Source organism: Erinaceus europaeus, chromosome 4, assembly GCF_950295315.1.
Source record: "Erinaceus europaeus chromosome 4, mEriEur2.1, whole genome shotgun sequence".
NCBI lineage: Eukaryota > Metazoa > Chordata > Mammalia > Eulipotyphla > Erinaceidae > Erinaceus > Erinaceus europaeus.
Genome location: NC_080165.1, coordinates 24,256,543 through 24,275,086, shown reverse-complemented (window position 1 = coordinate 24,275,086; position 18,544 = coordinate 24,256,543). Strand labels below are relative to the sequence as shown.

At 38.8% G+C, this 18,544-nt stretch overlaps 1 protein-coding gene across 1 annotated transcript in view; it reads left to right on the top strand.

Moving 5' to 3' along the window:
• Positions 1 to 18,010, top strand: part of ST13 (ST13 Hsp70 interacting protein) — a 33,817-nt gene extending 15,807 nt beyond the window's left edge. Inside the window, exons 6-12 of the mRNA XM_007523408.3 lie at positions 1,393 to 1,477; positions 1,607 to 1,717; positions 4,106 to 4,208; positions 6,382 to 6,498; positions 10,000 to 10,051; positions 15,975 to 16,114; positions 16,910 to 18,010. Coding sequence (XP_007523470.1) covers positions 1,393 to 1,477; positions 1,607 to 1,717; positions 4,106 to 4,208; positions 6,382 to 6,498; positions 10,000 to 10,051; positions 15,975 to 16,114; positions 16,910 to 17,038 — 737 coding nt within the window. The 3' untranslated portion in view covers positions 17,039 to 18,010. The remainder of the gene's footprint in view (positions 1 to 1,392; positions 1,478 to 1,606; positions 1,718 to 4,105; positions 4,209 to 6,381; positions 6,499 to 9,999; positions 10,052 to 15,974; positions 16,115 to 16,909) is intronic.
• Positions 18,011 to 18,544: the final 534 nt, after the last annotated feature.

The following is an 18,544-nucleotide window of genomic DNA, read 5'->3' as shown; positions in this document are numbered from 1 at the left end:
CAGTTTTGTTTTGTTTTGTTTTATCTTAAGAAGTACAGAGTGAGGGAGTCAGGCAGTAGCGCAGTGGGTTAAAGCGCAGTTGGCGCAAAGCACAAGGACTGCCTTAAGGATCCCGGTTCAAGCCCCTGGCTCTCCACCTGCAGGGGAGTTGCTTCACAGGCGTTGAAGCAGGTCTGCAGGTGTCTGTCTTTCTCTCCCCCTGTCTTCCCCATCTCTCTCCATTTCCCTCTGTCCTATCCAACAATGACGACATCAATAACAACAATAATAACTACAACAATAAAAAACAAGGGCAACAAAAGAGTAAATAAATAAATGTAAAAAAAATTAAAAAAAAAAGAAGTACAGAGTGAAAGGTACACAGAGACCAGAGAACTGCTTAGCTCTGTTTTTTTTTCTTTCACCTTTTGTTGCCTTTGTTGTTTTTTATTGTTGTTATTGATGTCATTGTTTGATAGAACAGAGAGAAATGGAGATAAGAGGGGAAGGGGAGAGAAAGATAGACACCTGCAGACCTGCTTCACCACCTGTGAAGCGACTCCCTGCAGGTGGGAAGCCAGGGCTCGAACCGGCATCTTTAAGCCGGTCCTTGTGCTTTGCGCCACCTGCACTTAACCCACTGCCCTACCGCCCGACGACTCCCCCGCTTTGTTTATTTTATCCCCCTCTGTTTTTAATAACTGCTCAGCTCTTACTTACGGTGCCAGGGGTTGGACTTGGCACATGGGAACCTCAGACTGGAAGTCTTTTTGCATAACCACTATGTTATTTCCCCAACTCCATTATAAATTTAAATTTATTCTTTCAATTAATGAAAATGAAAATTCAGTTAATTTATTGATTTATTTTATTCATTACATTAGTTTTTTCCTTTTGCTTTTCTCCTAAAGAAAATGAAGAATAGGCATTGTGCTGTTCCGTCAGGGGATTGTGTGGTGAATCAGGCTTGCTCTAAAGAGCCAGTTTTATATACTAGTTTAGAAACTAGTTTTTAAATATGTGTGTCTGCATTTTAATATTGTGTTTTTTTGTGGCACCAGTGTTATTTTGGGGGCTCTGTGCCTGCACAGCAAATCCACTGCTTCTGGCTGCCTTTTTTTTTTCTTCTTCTTCATTTGATAGGGGAGAGGGAAAGACCTGCAATGCTTGACTCACTGCTCATAAAGCTTCCCCCCTGCAGGTGCGGAGTGGGGTCTCAAACATCAAAGTAGAGTCTTTGCACATAATATGATAATTAATGTATGTGCTTAACAAGGTGTACCACCAATTGGCTTACAGAAATATGTATCTTAAAAAAAATACATGATGTAGCACAATAGTTGAATGTGAATCAAAATTTTTATTCATATATTCTGTTCTTTGACTTCTTCTCAATAACTTCTTCCACTCCAGGTGAATTTCAGAAAGCAATTGAGTTATTCACAGATGCCATCAAGCTAAATCCTCGATTGGCAATTTTATATGCCAAGAGAGCCAGGTGAGATTTCTAAAGAACAGAAAGCATCCCCTGGTGGATAATTGATGCTTTCTAGGATAAGTTCTGTATTACCCCCGCCCCCAAGATATTAATATATGAAATGAATATTTCATATCACACTTTTTTTAGTGTCTTCATCAAATTACAGAAGCCAAATGCTGCCATCCGAGACTGTGACAGAGCTATTGAAATAAATCCTGACTCAGCTCAACCCTATAAGTGGAGAGGGAAGGCACACAGGTGAAGTAATAAAATTATTTTCAAAACTCTTTAAATTTGAAATTTCAATATATTTCTACTTCTTGCTCCTTCATCAGACCTCGTTTCTTGCATTCGAGTCCTGCGTATCACTATTACATATCTCCCCAACTCTCATGAAGCCGTGTGCGCTTAACCTGCTGTGCTACCACCAGGCTCCCTTCCAACTCTCTTTAAAAAGACAATGAGGGGGAACCAGAGCATCACTTTTTAAATTTTATTTATTTACTTATTTTTAGTTTCTTTTTTGGGAGATTAATGTTTTACAGTTGACAGCAAATACAATACTTTGTACATGCATAACATTTCTCAGTTTTCCACATAAAAATACAACCCACACTAGGTCCTCTGTCATCCTTTTCCAGGACCTATACTCTCTCCTACCCACCCACCCCAGTCTTTTACTTTGGTGCAACTATTTACACTTTTTTTAAAGCTTCATTTATATATTGGATAGAGACAGCCAGAAATCAAGAGGGAGGGGAGTGATAGGAAGAAAGACACCTGCAACACTGCTTCATCGCTCACAAAGCTTTCCTCGTGCAGGTGGGGACCAGGGGCTCAAACCTGGGTTCTTGTGCATTGTAACATTTGTGCTCAGCCATATCCACCACCACCCAGCCCCCAGAGCATCACTTTTAAACAAGCATTGCCAGAGATTGAGCTCAAGAGTTCACGGCATGGATATCTTGTTTCCTGACACTGTCACCTACCTCTCCAACCACTTTATTATTAATATCACCAATAGTGATAAATACTTATTTATTTTAGATAGAGACAAATTGAAAGGGAAGGGAGTGTAGAGAGAGAGACACCTGTTTCACTGCTTCTGAAGCCGTCCTTCTGTTGGGGAACTTCTAGAGAGAGAAAAGGAGACACAGTTAGGGGAAAGACACCACAGCACTACTACTCAATTTATGGAACTCCCCTTGATGTTGGTCATGGTGTGCCAATGTAATATCAAGGTTCAAACCCTGGACCACAAGTACAAGTTCCACCATGTGTGCTGTCTCCTGGGTCTGCCCTGTGATTGATTGACCTTACCTGTCTTTTCTTCCCTCTCCTCTTTTTTCTTTACCCTTGCCCTTCCTTTTTCCTTCCTTTCTTAGCTTAAAGGTTTAGTTCCTAAGTAATAGATTCTCTTTGAAGAATTGAGAGTCCCGTAACAAATAAGGGGACTGGGACATGACTCACATTAGAGTTCAGTTGACCACCATATACAAGGACTTGAGTTCAAGACTGGCCACAGTTTGGGAGCACTTTGCAAAGGGGAGGCTTTGGAAGAGAAGTGGTTGCTGCAGTATGTCTCTCCGAAAAGAGTACATCTAACTGCTCTAAACTGACATGTTAATCTTTTTTGTTGTTGTTGTTGAAGCTTGTGAGGCCTGGTGGTGGTGCATTTGATTGAGCACACATTACCATGCATGAGGGCCTGGGTTCAAGGCCCCACTCTCCATCTGCAACTGGCAAGCTTCACAAATGGTGAAGCAATACTGCAGGTGTCCCTTTTTCTCCCTCTCTTATCTACTCCTTACCACTCAGTTTCTTTTCTTTTTTTTTTTTTTCCCCTCTAGGGTTATTGCTGGGGCTTGGTGCCTGCACTATGAATCTACTGCTCCTGGAGGCCATTTTTACCACTCAGTTTCTTTCTTTCTTTTTATTTATTTATTTATTTTTTTATTCCAGTCGCTGGGGCTTGGTGCTGGCACTATGAATCCACCCCTTCTTGCAGTCATATTTTTCTTTTTTTTTTTTTGTGTGTGTGTGTTAGATAAGACAGAAGTTGAGAGAGGAGTGTGTGTGTGTTAGATAAGACAGAAGTTGAGAGAGGATGGGGAGACATAGGAGGAGAGAAAGATAGGCACCTGCAGATCCTCTTCACTCCTGAAGTGTTCCCCCTGCAGGTGGGGAGTGTGGGCTGGAACTTGGGTCCATGTGCATATCCTTTCACATAGTGTACTTTCACTATGTGTACTTAACCAGGTGTTCTACTTCCTGGCCTCCAGTTTCAGTTACTATAGATAAAGTTTGAACTCCTTAAAATCTTTATAAAGTAGAGCATTTAAAATTTTTTTTTTTATTTAACATTTAATGTTAAAATGTTAACTTCAGCCTTTTTTGTAGCAATGATTTTTTTTACTTTTTTTTTTTTTAAAAGACTATTACTTATTCATCAGAAAGATAGGAGGATAGAAAGAACCAGACATCACTCTGGTACATGTGCTGCAGGGGATCGAACTTAGGACTTAATGTTTGAGAATCTAATGCTTTATTCACTGCACCACCTCCTGGACCATGCAATGCTTTTTTATAAGATGCTGAAACATACATGAATATGACACTCCTAAAGTGACTTAAAATCTGTTTCAGACTTCTGGGCCATTGGGAAGAAGCAGCCCATGACCTTGCTCTTGCGTGTAAATTGGATTATGATGATGATGCTAGTGCAATGCTGAAAGAAGTTCAACCAAGGGTATGTTAAAGCAGAGAAAGAGAAACTTGTGATTTCTCTAACTCAATCTCTGGTATTTACCTGTAAGACAAATGCAAAGAAGCAAACATTTATATGATTTTCATTTCTTTTTTCTTTTTAATTTATTCCCTTTTTGTTGCCTTGCTGTTTTAATGTTGTAGTTATTGATGTTGATGTTTTGGATAGGACAGAGAAAAATGGAGAGAGATGGGGAAGATACAGGGGGAGAGAAAGATAAAGATAGACACCTGCAGACCTGCTTCACCACCTGTGAAGCGACTCCCCTGCAGGTGGGGAGTCGGGGATCATTTTCATTTCTGATAACTTAAGTTTGTTCCCTACGCAGGAAACCTTATGGTTTCTTGTTCTTGTTTCTTATGCTGTATTACAGCAGCTCTTTTACTTTGTTTGCATGCCTAGGATAGAGTTATGACCAGAACATTCAACATGGAAAAAGGACATGAAATTTATGCATATAGAAAGGAAAAAAATAGAAAATCTACAAAATATGAATTTCAAACTTGTCTGACCTTGTATCATAGGTGTATGTGATCAGTATATAAAGCATGAAAACCCTGTAGAAGTTTAAAGCATTTTTAATTTTTAAAGTTTTTAAATTTATTAATAACTTGAAGGAGAGAATCCGAGAATCACTATGGTACATTCAGTGCCAGGGGTTAAACTTTAGACCTCATACTTGAGAGTCCAGTCTTATATCCACTACACTACCACCCAAGCTACTTAAAATAAGATGTGTGTGTGTTTGATAGTTATGCTACTAAAGTTGTAGTCCTAAGAACTAAGATAGTGGCAGTTTTACTAAATTTAGCTTATCTACTTTTAAATACTATACAATTTTCTTCTTTTTTTAAAAAGCTTCTTTTATTATTATTATTATTATTATTTAAAGAATTTATTCCTGAGAGATAGGAGGAGAGAAAGAACCAGACATCACTCTGGTACATGTGCTGTCGGGGAACAAACTCAGGACCTCATGGTTAAGAATCCAGTGCTTTATCCACTGTGCCACTTCCTGGACCACACTATTCAATTTTCTATACTCACTTGACAGGGCTAATTAAAAAAACAAACAAAACAGGACTAATTCAGCAAGGTTATTGTGTAAAGTATTCTAGAACAGAATATTCATTAAACGGTTGTAAATGTGGACCCAGTGGTGGCTCATGTGGTGGTATACACATTGCCAGCTTGAGAGCCGAGGGAGAGCCTCACAAGCAGTGGCCTGGTGCTTCAGGTGTCTTTCCTTCCCCCTCCCACTGCCTGATATGTATGAGTGAAAGAACGGAGAACTTTGGAACTTTATAGGCACTTAGTCCTAGCAATAAACTCTGCAACAAAAGTAACTGTAAATGTACCAACCAGTTGAATATGATTTCTTTTATATATATATATATATATATATATATAATTTATTTTCCTTTTTTGTTGTTGTTGTAGTTGTTGTTATTGATGTTGTTGTTAGATAAGACAGAGAGGAATGGAGAGAGGAGAGGAAGACAGGGGGAGACAAAGATAGACACCTGCAGACCTGCTTCACCGCTTGTGAAGCAACTACCCTGCAGGTGGGGAGCCAGGGGTTCAAACTGGGATCCTTATGCCGGTCCTTGCGCCACATGCGGTTAACCTGCTGCACCACCACCCAACTCCTGAATATGATTTTCTTATATTTGTTATATTTTCTGAATAAATATTTGACATGCTAGGGCTGGATGGTGGCACAATCTATAAAAAAACATGTTACCAAGTACTTGACACAGATTAATTGCTACTAGTACCAGGTACATATATTTACTTTCTTAATCTTTATATCCATTTTATAATATCTTACCGTCTCTGCCCCTATTTGCCTATTTCATGAGTCAAGGTAGCTAACAGTAGCCAGACTGACAAATTGTCATGCAATTTGAAATAGATTGATCATCTTAGTGCTTCTTAATTGAGGTTAGTAGCACTTAAGATTCAAATCCAAGCTTCTTCTCTCTACATAGTGGTCCAAATTATATCAGATGTTTTTCTATTAGGAGAGTATATCATTATAAAGAAATTCAGAAGTATACATGGTCTCCACTTAAGAAAAGTGCTCTTCTAAAAAACTTGATTTTTGATTACCTAACTCATGTGTTTAACTTTCTATGGCTTGTTTTTTTCCTAGGCCCAAAAGATTGCAGAACATCGAAGAAAGTATGAGCGAAAACGTGAAGAGCGAGAAGTCAAAGAACGACTAGAAAGGGTTAAGAAAGCTCGTGAAGAACATGAGAGAGCACAAAGGGTAAAGTTTGTGTATCGAAGCCACTAAAGGGAAATAACAGTAAATTAGAAGTTTGTTTGTTTTCAAGAGTTGTAATTCCTTTATTTAACACTAGCTGTAGTTCAGTAGGATAGTGATAGTGCTTGGAGTGAGTATTCAGTCTTTAAATTCCTTTTAAATAATAGCTTATTTTGGATGGAGACAGAGAAGTTGACAGGGAAAGGGGAAACAGAAAAAAAGACAACTGTTGCATTGCCTTAGTGCTTGTGAAGCTTATCCCCTACAGGTGGGGACTAGGGACTGAAACCTGTGTCTTTGTGCTCAACTGAGTCTAGTCTACCACCATCTGGCTTCTAAATCACTTTTTAAAGTTTTATTTCACTAGAGAAAAGTCAAATAATAGACCTTGGTCCTCTTGCTTGTAATTCCTTTTATTTACACACCTTCCTTACCAGGTTTTTTTTTTTTTTTAATTTTTTTTTCTTTTTTAATATTTATCCTCTTTTGTTGCCCTTGTTGTTTTACTGTTGTAGTTATTATTGATGTTGTTGTTGGATGGGACAGAGATGTCCCATCTCTGTGAGAGGTGAGAGGAGGGGAATATGGGGAGAGAAAGATAGACACCTGCAGACCGCCTGTGAAGCAACTCCCCTGCAGGTGGGGAGCTGGGGACTCTATCCGGGATCCTTATGCCTGTTCTTGCACTTTGCTCCACCTGCGTTTAAACTGCTGCGCTACTGCCTGACTCCCCCTTTTTTTCTTTTTTTTTTTTTTTAAATATTCATTTATTGACGGATTGGGGGAGAGAAAGGAACCAGAGCATCACTCTTGCATGTGATGCTTGGGATCAAACACGGTACCTGCTTTATCACCTATTCTTTGTTTTTTATTTTGTTTGCTTGTTTAATTTGGATAGAGATTGAAATTGAGAGGGTGTGGCGGGGGGGGCATTGACACCTGGTTAAGTTCACACATTACAGTGTGCAAGAACCTAGGTTTTCAAGCCCTTGGTCTCTTCCTGGAGGGGGGTGGGGCAGGGAGTGGTAACTTAACAAGTGGTGAAACAGTGTCTCTTCTCTGCAGCGCAGAGAAAGGAGATCTGGAGAAGAGAGAGGATATCCGGAGTGAAGAGGGAACACAAATCTTTATTTGCGCTGGCACCTCAGAGTTGGGTGCAAGAGAAGCAGGTTGGGCCACGTGGAGGTAGCGAAAATGGCTGCCTCACGCAGTAACCTTTCCTGCGTCTGAACACCGAAGTGAAGCGCTGGCAAGAGAGAGGTGTGGAAGGAGAAGGGCTTTTATGGGAGTAGCTCTCGCAAGAATGGGAAGGGAAGGAGCAACCAGAGCACCACAACCATTGCAGGGAATAGACAATGCTCTGAGGGCACAACATGGCGGAACAGGCACTCCGAGAATGTCCCAACTCTCGTGGGAACTAGCAATAACCTGAGGGACAACATGGCAGATGTGACTGCGTCTGCACAATTTCCCAGCAAAACAGGGCTTCAGGTGTCTCTGTGTGTCCCTCCTTATCTCCCCCCTTTTCAACTTCTCTCCAGTATTAGTCATAAAATTATTTTAAAATATTTTTAAATGGGGGAGAGAAAAAGAGACACATCTGCAGCACTGCTACACCTCTCATGAAGTTTTTCCCCTGCCTTTGGGGATTGGAAGCTTGAACCTGGGTCTTTGCACACTGTAATATGTCAGCTGAACCGCCTGGTATGCACTACCACCTGGACCCTGCCAATAGCCTTTAAATGCTAATTGAGATGATATTTTACCAATTTCTATTTTTGTTGGACTCTTAAATCGGAATTTTTCATAGTACTTTCATAGTAAGGTAATTAAAATTTGACAGTCTTTTTAAAAATTATTGTTGTTGTTATTATTTGCCTCCAGGGTTATAGCTGGATTTGGTGCCTGCACTACGAATCCACTGCTCCTGGAGGCCATTTTCCCCATTTTTGTTGCCCTTGTTTATTGTTGTTGATGGATAGGACAGAGAGAAATCAGAGAGGGGGAGAGAAAGACAACCTGCAGACCTGCTTCACCGCTTGTGAAGCTACCCCCTACCCCCCGCAGGTGGGAAGCTGGGAGCTCTAACTGGGACCTTTAAGCCGGTTCTTGCTTTGTTTGTGTCGTGCGCTTAACCCACTGCACTACCACCTGGCCCCCAGTCTTACTTCTTTAAGGATGCTTGCCCTGATTTAAGTTGTCAGGCTTCAGGTCCTGACATCAACTTGATGTGAAAAGAAAACTCTCTCTCTCTCTCTCTCTGCAATGAGTAGGTGTGCCCAGAGGGGCTGCATCCAAGAAAGTTCCCCATAGACAGGCAATTTCATGAATGCAGCCCTGAGCCATAGTTTGGGCTCCTTTCATTTTATTAGTGCTTAATACAGTCCACCAGAGAAAGCAGAAGTTAGTTAGCAAGCAAGTTAGCTGACTTATAAACAATTCAAGGAGAATGTATGTTCTGCATGACTCCTCTGGGATATGTTAATGACTCCATCCCAAGCCTGGACTCACCTATATCGACATTATGTCATCAGTCCTATATATCGTCTACCCAGCTATCAGGACCGTTTGCTTATCAAGGCATGGTTATCATCAGAAGGTACAGGTAATACTGTTGCCTATGGGAACTTTTGCAGCAGGATAATAGACCTTAACTGTGTAGAGCTCTGGATTTTCTCCTCTTATTTTACTGCTTTTCCTCTGCTCATTTTGTGTTTAGAAAATGGCAAAAATGTCATTAAGTTTCTGGTTGTGTCTGTGACTTCGTGTCGGAGAAGTATGGAGAAGATGAACCTAGGAAACGAAAGTCATGGCAATTTCAGTAGTATAGTCGTGTTTTTATTTTGGATTTTAAAAAACAATGAGAATATACAGACATAGCAGTACTTTAAATTGTCTCGGAGGTTTAATTTCCTCCAAATAGAAGTAAAACACTACTTAAATTAGTTCCAAGAGTAACACCAGTGCATATGTTATTATGACAAGGGCTTTCGGGGGGAGGATGGACCATGCACAGCATTGTCCAGTGGTTAAGCTACTATAGTGTCTTTTCTTGCTCCCTTTCTCTCTGCTCCTCTGTCTGAAATTAAAAAGAAAACCGCTAGTCACACACTAAAAAGAACTACTGAGAAAACAACTGGTAATTATTTTGGCAGTATAAGGAGAAGTGTCTCCTTCAGTCAGTATTGCCATATGTGACTTAATTCTTTTTATTTTAATTTATTATTGTATAGAGATAGGGAGAGAAACAGAGACACCGCAGCCCTATTTTACCATTTGTGAAGCTTTCCCCCTACAGGTGGGGACCAGAGGCTCGAACCTATGTCATTGCATACCATAATAAATGCACTGAACAGGATGAGCCGCCACCTGGCCACTATGACTTATTTTTTGAAATCCTCAAGTTAGCTTGTCTTAAATTTTTTTCATGGTTGTGCATGGATGGGGTTAAGGCAGACAACTAACTTTCCCTCCCATTTATTTTGTTTCTTCTGTGTATTCAAGGAGGAAGATGCCAGAAGACAAGCAGGAGGAGCCCAGTATGGATCATTTCCAGGTATTTTAAAGGAAAAACTAAAACTGCTAGTAGTGTATATAATCAGAGAATATTTTGATTTGGGGGCTTAGGTGTATATTTAGTACCTTTAAAGATTTATTTATGTCACGGCAAAGAAAAAGCAACCAGAGCAGCACTTAAGACATATAGTGTGCCAGGGATCAAACTCAGGACCTCATGCTCCTGAGTCCCAACGTTTTATCTGCTGGACCACCTCTTTAAATCGTTTTAAAATTTTATTTATTTATTTATTTATTTGATAGAGACAGCCAGAAGAAATTGAGAGGGAAGGGGGAGAGAACTGCAACACTGCTTTACCACTTGCAAAGCTTTCCCCCTACAGTTGTGGACCAGGGACTTAAACCTGGGTTCTTGCACATTGTACCATGTGCTCCACCAGGGGAGCCACTACCTTAACCCCCCCCCCTTTTAAATAACATTTTTATTTATTTTTTAATGAGAGATACAGAGACCAGAACACTGATCAGCTCTGTTTTTATAGTGGTGCTGCAGATTTAACTTGGGACCTTTGAGGCCTCAGGCATGAAAGTCTTTTTGCATAACTATAATGCTGTCTCCCCAGCCCTGTCTATACCTGACCTTTTTAAAGTCTTTTTGAGAGTCTAGTGCCTTAGCCACTGTGCCACATCCCGGACCTTAAAGTATTTTTGTATTCTATTTTGAAACTACAAATTGTCATAATGGGATTTTCTATTGAACGTTGTTGTTCTTGAATAGACATTATAAGTAACTAATACTAAAAAATAATGCATAATCTTGTTCTTGTAAATATCAAGTGATCAGAAATTGCTAGTGAGTTACGGTCTTGAATGAGTACTTCCTGAATGAGGCTGCTTGTACTTTATGTTAAATTCTAAGAAGAGATTTTTTTTTAAAAAAAAAATTGTAGTGCTAATGTCTCAGCTGCTTAATATTAACTAGCTTTCTATTAAGGAAAGTTGACAGAAGTGGCTACGCAAGACAACCTCATTTGTCTTGGGCTGGAATTTAATTAATAAGGTCTGGAGCTAGAAAAGGTAACCTCTTGGGGGCTACATGGTAGTGCACCTGATTGAGCGCACTTGTTATATATACTGTGCAAGGACTCAAGTTCGAGCCCCTGCTCCACACCTGCTAGGGAAAAGCTTTTCGAGTAGTGAAGTAGTGTGGCAGGTGTCTTTGTCTTTCTTCCTCTCTGTCTACCTCTACATTCTCAGTTTCTGCTTCTCTCTTTCCAATAAATAAAGATAATAAAAATTATTAAAGATAATTAAAAGAAAGAAGATAACATCTGTTCTGAAAGATTGAATTGCCAAGCAACTGAAAACAAAAGAGCAGATATTCAGGATATTTTACTCTTTGAAGAAAAAGTTCTTCCTGTTTAAAATACAAATAATTTATTTCTAGATGCCTTTGTTTTATAAAGTGGCCTTTAATGTGATCAAGAACCAGAGATAATTGTTCGTTATTTGAATTTGTTTTTTTTTTTTTTTTAAATTTATTTATTTATTTATTCCCTTTTGTTGCCCTTGTTGTTTTATTGTTGTAGTTATTATTGTTGTTGTCGTTGTTGGATAGGACAGAGAGAAATGGAGAGAGGAGGGGAAGACAGAGAGGAGGAGAGAAAGATAGACACCTGCAGACCTGCTTCACCGCCTGTGAAGCGACTCCCCTGCAGGTGGGGAGCCGGGGTTCGAACCGGGATCCTTATGCCGGTCCTTGAATTTGTTTTTTAACCTGAGCCATGCTCAGCTCTTACTTTTGGTGGTGCTGAGGATTGGACCTGGGGCGTTGTAGCCTTGGGCATGAAAGTCTTTTTACATAGCCATTATGCTATCTTCCAACCCTAAGTGAATTTTGTTGATTTTTTTTAACTTTTTGTATAAAGGCAGAGACAGTGAAGGGAGAGGGAAGGAGGCACACATACATAAACACACACAACCTACCCAACCCCCCTTTCCTTATGCAGCACCGCTTCCTCACTCATAAAACTTCCCTCTTGTAGGTAAGGACTGAGGACTTGAATCTAGACCCTTACACATAGTAACATGCAAGCTCTACCAGTTGCACCAACTCGATACCCCTGAATTTTGTTTTCTAAAATTGACAAGCAGATTTGGCTTAACTAATATTACCTTGGGCCAATTACTTTTGTATGGGGAGAAAACAGTTTAAAAAAAAAACACCAGCAAGAGAATGTAGAAGCTGTTTTGAGGCTCCCTTAAATCTTCTTAAGTGGGTAATAATTGTCTTTTTTATTTATGATCTTATTTATTGGATAGAGACACTATCCACCGCTTCACTTCTGAGAGGCTTCCCCTTCTGCAGGGCCTTAAACCCAGTGCTTTGTGCTTGGTAATGTGCTCAACTGGGTTTGCCACTGCATGGCCCCTAATTTACTTAATAGTTAATTTACCAAATAAATTCTATTGTGAATTTATTGTTTTTAACCTGAGCAGTGCTCGACTCTTGGTGGTACTGGGGATTGAACCTGGAACTTTGCAGTCGTGGGCATGAAAGTCTTTTTGCATAGCCATTATACTGTCTCCCACCCCAGTCAATTTATTTAAGTGAAAGAGAAACCAGAGCATAAGTCTGACATGAAATGGTTGGGCTGGGACTTGGGACCTCATGCCTGATAGACCAGTGCCCCCATCCATTGTGCCACTTACTAGGTAGGCTACAGTTAATAGTTATCTATGGGTATATTTGAAATGTTGAACCAAATGGAAAATTTTAATTAAAAGATATTAACATACAAAAAACCCAAAGTTACCATGGGTTTACATTTCTACAGAATATTCCTCTTCATAGAAACATCATGAAACCTCTAAAGAAAGGCTCCCTAAAAACCTTAATAATTTGAATTTTTAAATTTTTTATCATTTTTATTTATTAGATAGAAACAGCCAGAAATTTAGAGGAGATAGGGAAAGAGACAGAGACACACTTGCAGACTTGCTTCACCACTTGCAAAGCTTTCCCCCTGCAGGTGGAGACCTGAGGCTTGAACCCGGGTCCTTCTGCACTGTAGCGTGCACTCAACCAGTTGTGCCACCACCCAGCCCCATAATTTGTATTCATTAATTTCTTTTTTTTTAATATTTATTACATTTTTGTTGCCCTTGTTTTATTGTAGTTATTAGTGTTGTTATTGATGTCATAGTTGTTGATAGAACAGAGAGAAATTGAGAGAGGAAGGAGAGAAAGACACCTGCACACCTGCTTCACTATATTCATTTATTTCTAATCTACTTATTCCAGACTGGAACAGTTGGGATATGCCATTAACATGTACATCATTGGGATGAAGAGGGCATGGGGCTCATGGAGTAGTCATGCAGACATGGGGAGGAGAGTTTGCAGATCACATCTTCTCCTCACTAGTATCATAACAAAACAACATTGAACAAAGTGACATTCTCAGAGATCTGTGGTACATACTTCTTTATTGACCTAGCCCTGTAGAGTATGTTATATAACACTTTTATGGTCCATTCTGATATTTCTATATTAGTATAGTTGTGACATCACAAAATTCAGTGGACAAAGCTATATAGGAATGAAAACTGGGTAGAAAATAATTTGAGGGGCCAAGTCGTGTCACACCTGGTTAAGCACACACATTATAGTGCACCAGGACTTAGGTTCAAAACCCTGGTCCCCATCTGCAGGGGGAAAGCTTCACCAATGGTCAAGCAGAACTGAAGATGTCTCTCTATTTCCCCCACTCTCAATTTCTTTGTCTCTATCCAACAATTAAAAAAAATTTTTAAAGGTTTTTTTTTTTTTTTTAAGATAATTTAGGGATCAGGTGGTGACATACCCAGATAAACACACACATCACCATGCACAAGGACCTGGGTTCAAGCCCCCACTCAACAACTGCAGTGGGAATGCTTCATTAGAGTTGAAGCAGATTTGCAGTTATCTTTCTCCCTATTTCCCCATCCTCTCTGTCCTGTCAAAAACAGAAGGGGGGGGGGGTTGCCAGTAGAGGTGGATTCACAGTGCCCGCACCGAGCATTGGTGATAATCATGGTGGCAAAACAATAATAATAGTAGTAATAATAATAATTTAAGGGCCTTTGAGATGGTGCAGTAGAAAAAGCATTGGATTATCAAACACAGGTATCCTATGTAACAGAGTGATGCTCTAGTTTTCTTCACAAGTAAGTTTTTCTTTTTTAAAGGGGGAAAATAACTTGAGTTTATAATATAAAATATGTTGGAAGAATTAAATATATTTTTTACTAAAGCATTATTCTCAGTTTGTAAAGAAGAAACACCTAGAGTGCTTATTAAATAAAATGTAGGTTTCCAGTTTCACTTTTAGAAAACTTTGGTAGCTTTGTTGTTATTATCTGCAATAAAAGTGTACTTTTCACTAGAATTTCATGTCCTTGAAGGAATAATTAATCAAGGAATTTAGTTTATTATCATTTTTTTATTTTTTAAATATGATTAATAGTAAGTTACAGGATTCTGAAATTGCAGTGTGTATGTAGCTTCACACCACACACATCAAAGTTCTGTATCCCCACCCTCCCAACAAAAGGTTTTTTTTTTTAAATTTTTTAATATTTATTTATTAGATAGAGACAATCAGAAATCAAGAGGTAAGGGGGAGATAGGATGAGAGATACTTTCACCACTTGTAAAGCTCACTTCCCCACCCGCAGGTGAGGACTTGGGGGGAGGGCTTATGCATTGTAACGTGTGTGCTCAACCAGGTGCACCACCACCCAGCAGCCCCTTGTTTGTTTCCAAGTTCATGTGATCTTTAGATTTCAAAAAATTTAGCTTTAGAAAAATAAAATATTTTTAAAAGTATTTTATTTCTGAGAGATGCATAGGGAGAAAGACACAGAAACCTAGAAAAATAAAGTATTAAAGAAAAATAACTCATACATTTACTTTTTAAGTTGAAATAGTACTAAAGAATGAGAAATTAAGATGACCACAAGGTTTCTTATTTTAAAGTATTATTTAAAACATTTGCTTAAGGGATTGGGAGGTGGCACATTAAATAAAATCTTAAACTTTCTGACATGAGGGTCCTTGACACCCTGTCAGGCTAGCGTCGTGGGTGGGAGAGATGATCCAGGAGCCAAGTTCGTGGTGGTAGCAATACAAATCTTTATTCATCGTGAGCCCCAAAGTTGGGTGTGAATGCAGCAGGTTAAGCCATGTGGAGACAAAAACCTCAGTGGCTTGCATCCACCTCCCGGTCTGCATGCCTCACCTCCTCTAAGTCAGAATGCAGAAGAGAGAGAAACCAGAAAAAGAAGTGGCTTTTATAGGATAAAACTGGAAGTAGCAACAGAAATGGCTAGGAAAGGGAGTGGAGAAAAGAAAAAGGTACACTGGGAAGGTAGAACTTCCTCAGCAACTGTTGAGATGGTTTTAACTGGTGGGATTAATGTTACCCTGCAGGCAGGGCGGGTCTTGAGGTAGAAAGAAGATAGATCAATGGATGGGGATCTTTCAGGCAAAACAATGATTATGTAAATAGGCCATACTATCAGCAGTGCAGGTTGGGGGGGGGGGTTGATTTAATGCCTGACAACACCCCATGTGTCAAAATGATGTCCTGGTTTGTTGTCTCTACCCCCAACCCCCACAGATTTAAAAAAGATAAGTTTTCCTTAGTTTTGCCTATGGCTCTGATGCCCCAGGTTCAATCCTCAGCATCCTCATAAGCCAGAGCTGAGCAGTGAGTGTTCTGATCAAAACTATGATAAAATAGATAGAATGAAACAAAATCTGATTTTAGCCATATTCTTCAAAAAAAAAAAAAATTGTCTTGTTAGACTGTTTTGTGATTAGTAGAAAGTTTATTCTTTGTGCATGTGTATGCTATTCAGAAATAGTATACTGTATAGAGATATGGTTGGTTCTGTATGGTTCTTTATATTTGCAGGTGGCTTTCCTGGGGGAATGCCTGGAATGGGTAATTTTCCTGGAGGAATGCCTGGAATGGGAGGGGCCATGCCTGGAATGGCAGGAATGCCTGGACTTAATGAAATTCTTAGTGATCCAGAGGTTCTTGCAGCCATGCAGGTAAGACTTAGAAGAATAAAGTTGTGCTACTTACCACTGTGGCATTTTTTTGTGGTACTTCGTGGAGATTGCTCTATTGACTGCTTTTCTAAATTACCAAATAGCAAGTTAAGGCGTTAATTCTTTCTCCAAAACAAGTAGCTTAAGTCTTTTTTTTTTTTTTTTAATTGGGGAATTAATGTTTTACATTCCACAGTAAATATAATAGTTTGTAGCTTAAGTCTGTAAGAACTGTAGGCAGTACTCTGTAATCACAGGTAAGTTTGTCCAGTTATGTTTTTCTTTGTATCAAAATTGTATTTGCTTTTTTTTTTTCATTATCTAATTCAAGTGAAATAGTTGACTTTAATGTTTAAGTACAGATTAATAGTATTCATATTTTAAGAACTTCTCCAGATCCCAGTTAACTAAAGAATGATTAAATTATAGGCCTAAGTAATTCATTTTTAACATAATAAACTTGTTGATCCAATAAGATAATTGCTTTGGGAGTTAGGCGGTTGTGCAGCAGGTTAAGCTCACATGGCGGAAGTCATGCAGACTGGCATCAGGATCCCATTTTGGGCCCTCGACTCCCCACCTGCAGGGTGTCGCTTCACAGGCGGTGAAGCAGGACTGCAGGTGTCTGTCTTTCCCCCTCTCTGTCTTCCCATCCTCTCTTGATTTCTCTCTGTCCTATCCAACAATAGTAACAATAATAACAGCAATGATGAAACAAGGGCAACAAAAGGGGAAAATTTTTTTTTTATTTAATTATTGCTTTAAATTATTTTTTAACTTTCCTTCCCTCCCCAGGATCCAGAAGTTATGGTGGCCTTCCAGGACGTTGCTCAGAACCCATCAAATATGTCAAAATATCAGAACAACCCAAAGGTTATGAATCTCATCAGTAAATTGTCAGCCAAATTTGGAGGTCAATCCTAAGGCCCTTCTGACAAAACCCTTGTTAAAGGAAACACAACTTAGATCACTTAATGGATGTCGCAATAATACAAAACAGTGTACCTCTGACCTTCTTATGAAGAAAGCTGGGGTGCTTGGAAGATAATCCCTACCCTCTGCCCCAAATGCAGCTTAGATTTTACATTGGTTTGCCATTAGAATGTTCATTTGAAATAATGTTTTCCTATTTAGGATTTACAAATTTTAAATACTTTTTAAACTCTACAAATATTCTAAGCAAAAGTGTATGTTACTTTTTCCTCTACTGATCATTTTGTTATTTTTTCTTTGAATTAGAAAAAGTATACTTCAAGATGGAATATTCATTGCTTAGTTTGAAAATAAAGATATTTTATTAGCTGCAGTTAAATTTGAATAGGTAAGGTTTAAGTTGGATATATGGTTGCTGAAGCATTATGATTTGTCAATTTCAGTGCTTTATTAAAAATGTATTTCAGTAAAACTATTGGGACCACTAGTACTGAAATAGGGCTTGGGAAGGGACTGGAAGTATTGACAGGACAGCAGCAATCTTACTACATTTTGCATAACACATACCTTTGTGCAGATTTATTAAAATCTTACACTGTGGTAAAGGAATGATTTTTATAATGCTGCAGTACAGTTGGAGTACTTAGCTCTGTTCTTGTCAGATACATAAAATAAATGTTTCATATTTCCACATGGGAAAATAAGGGGAGACTTATTTTATTTTTCTACATTTAAAATTACTTTTCTGTTCAGGAAATAATCTTTTGTCTGCTTTCTAGTGGTTTTCACATTTTTTTCCTCATTTTGAACAAAAGATAGTCCCATTTCACTAACATCATCACTGTTACAATTTACAGCATAATTGTACAAGTATATTTAGTGCTTGGTTTAATGTGTAATACATATACTGATGTATAATGCCTATAATAACAACTATAAAGCTATAATTTCTTGCTTGGCCAAGAGAGTTCTCTTTGGGTGGAATTTTAGCATCAAAGATGTTGGAAGGAGGGGTTCCTTTTATTGTCAGATCTGCTTAGGAAATACCTATTGCATTTTAAGAATTACCTTACAGTATTCATCTTTGTACTTCAGAAAATACAATATTTGAATATTCACATGGTGGGGAGCCTAATGCTTTGATTCAGCATGAATTTATAAAATTGAGACTTGTAGTGTTTTTTATTGAGCAGTTGTCATGAAATACTCTTTTTTTCTCCCATTCAACACTCGAATACTTAAACCATGTAGCTATTTTTCTTACTCCTTCTCTTTTCAAAGATTTTATTTATTCATGAAGAAAATAGGATAGAAAGAACCAGACATCACTCTGGTACATATACTGCTGGGAACTGAACTCAGGATCTCATCCTTGGGAGTGCTACCTCCTAGAGCACGTCTTCCCTGTTTTCCAAAAATAAGAATATAAATTAGATGTTGTGCATTCAATTCTCACATTAAATAGCATGCCCACACTTTGTAACAGGAATTCTTAGC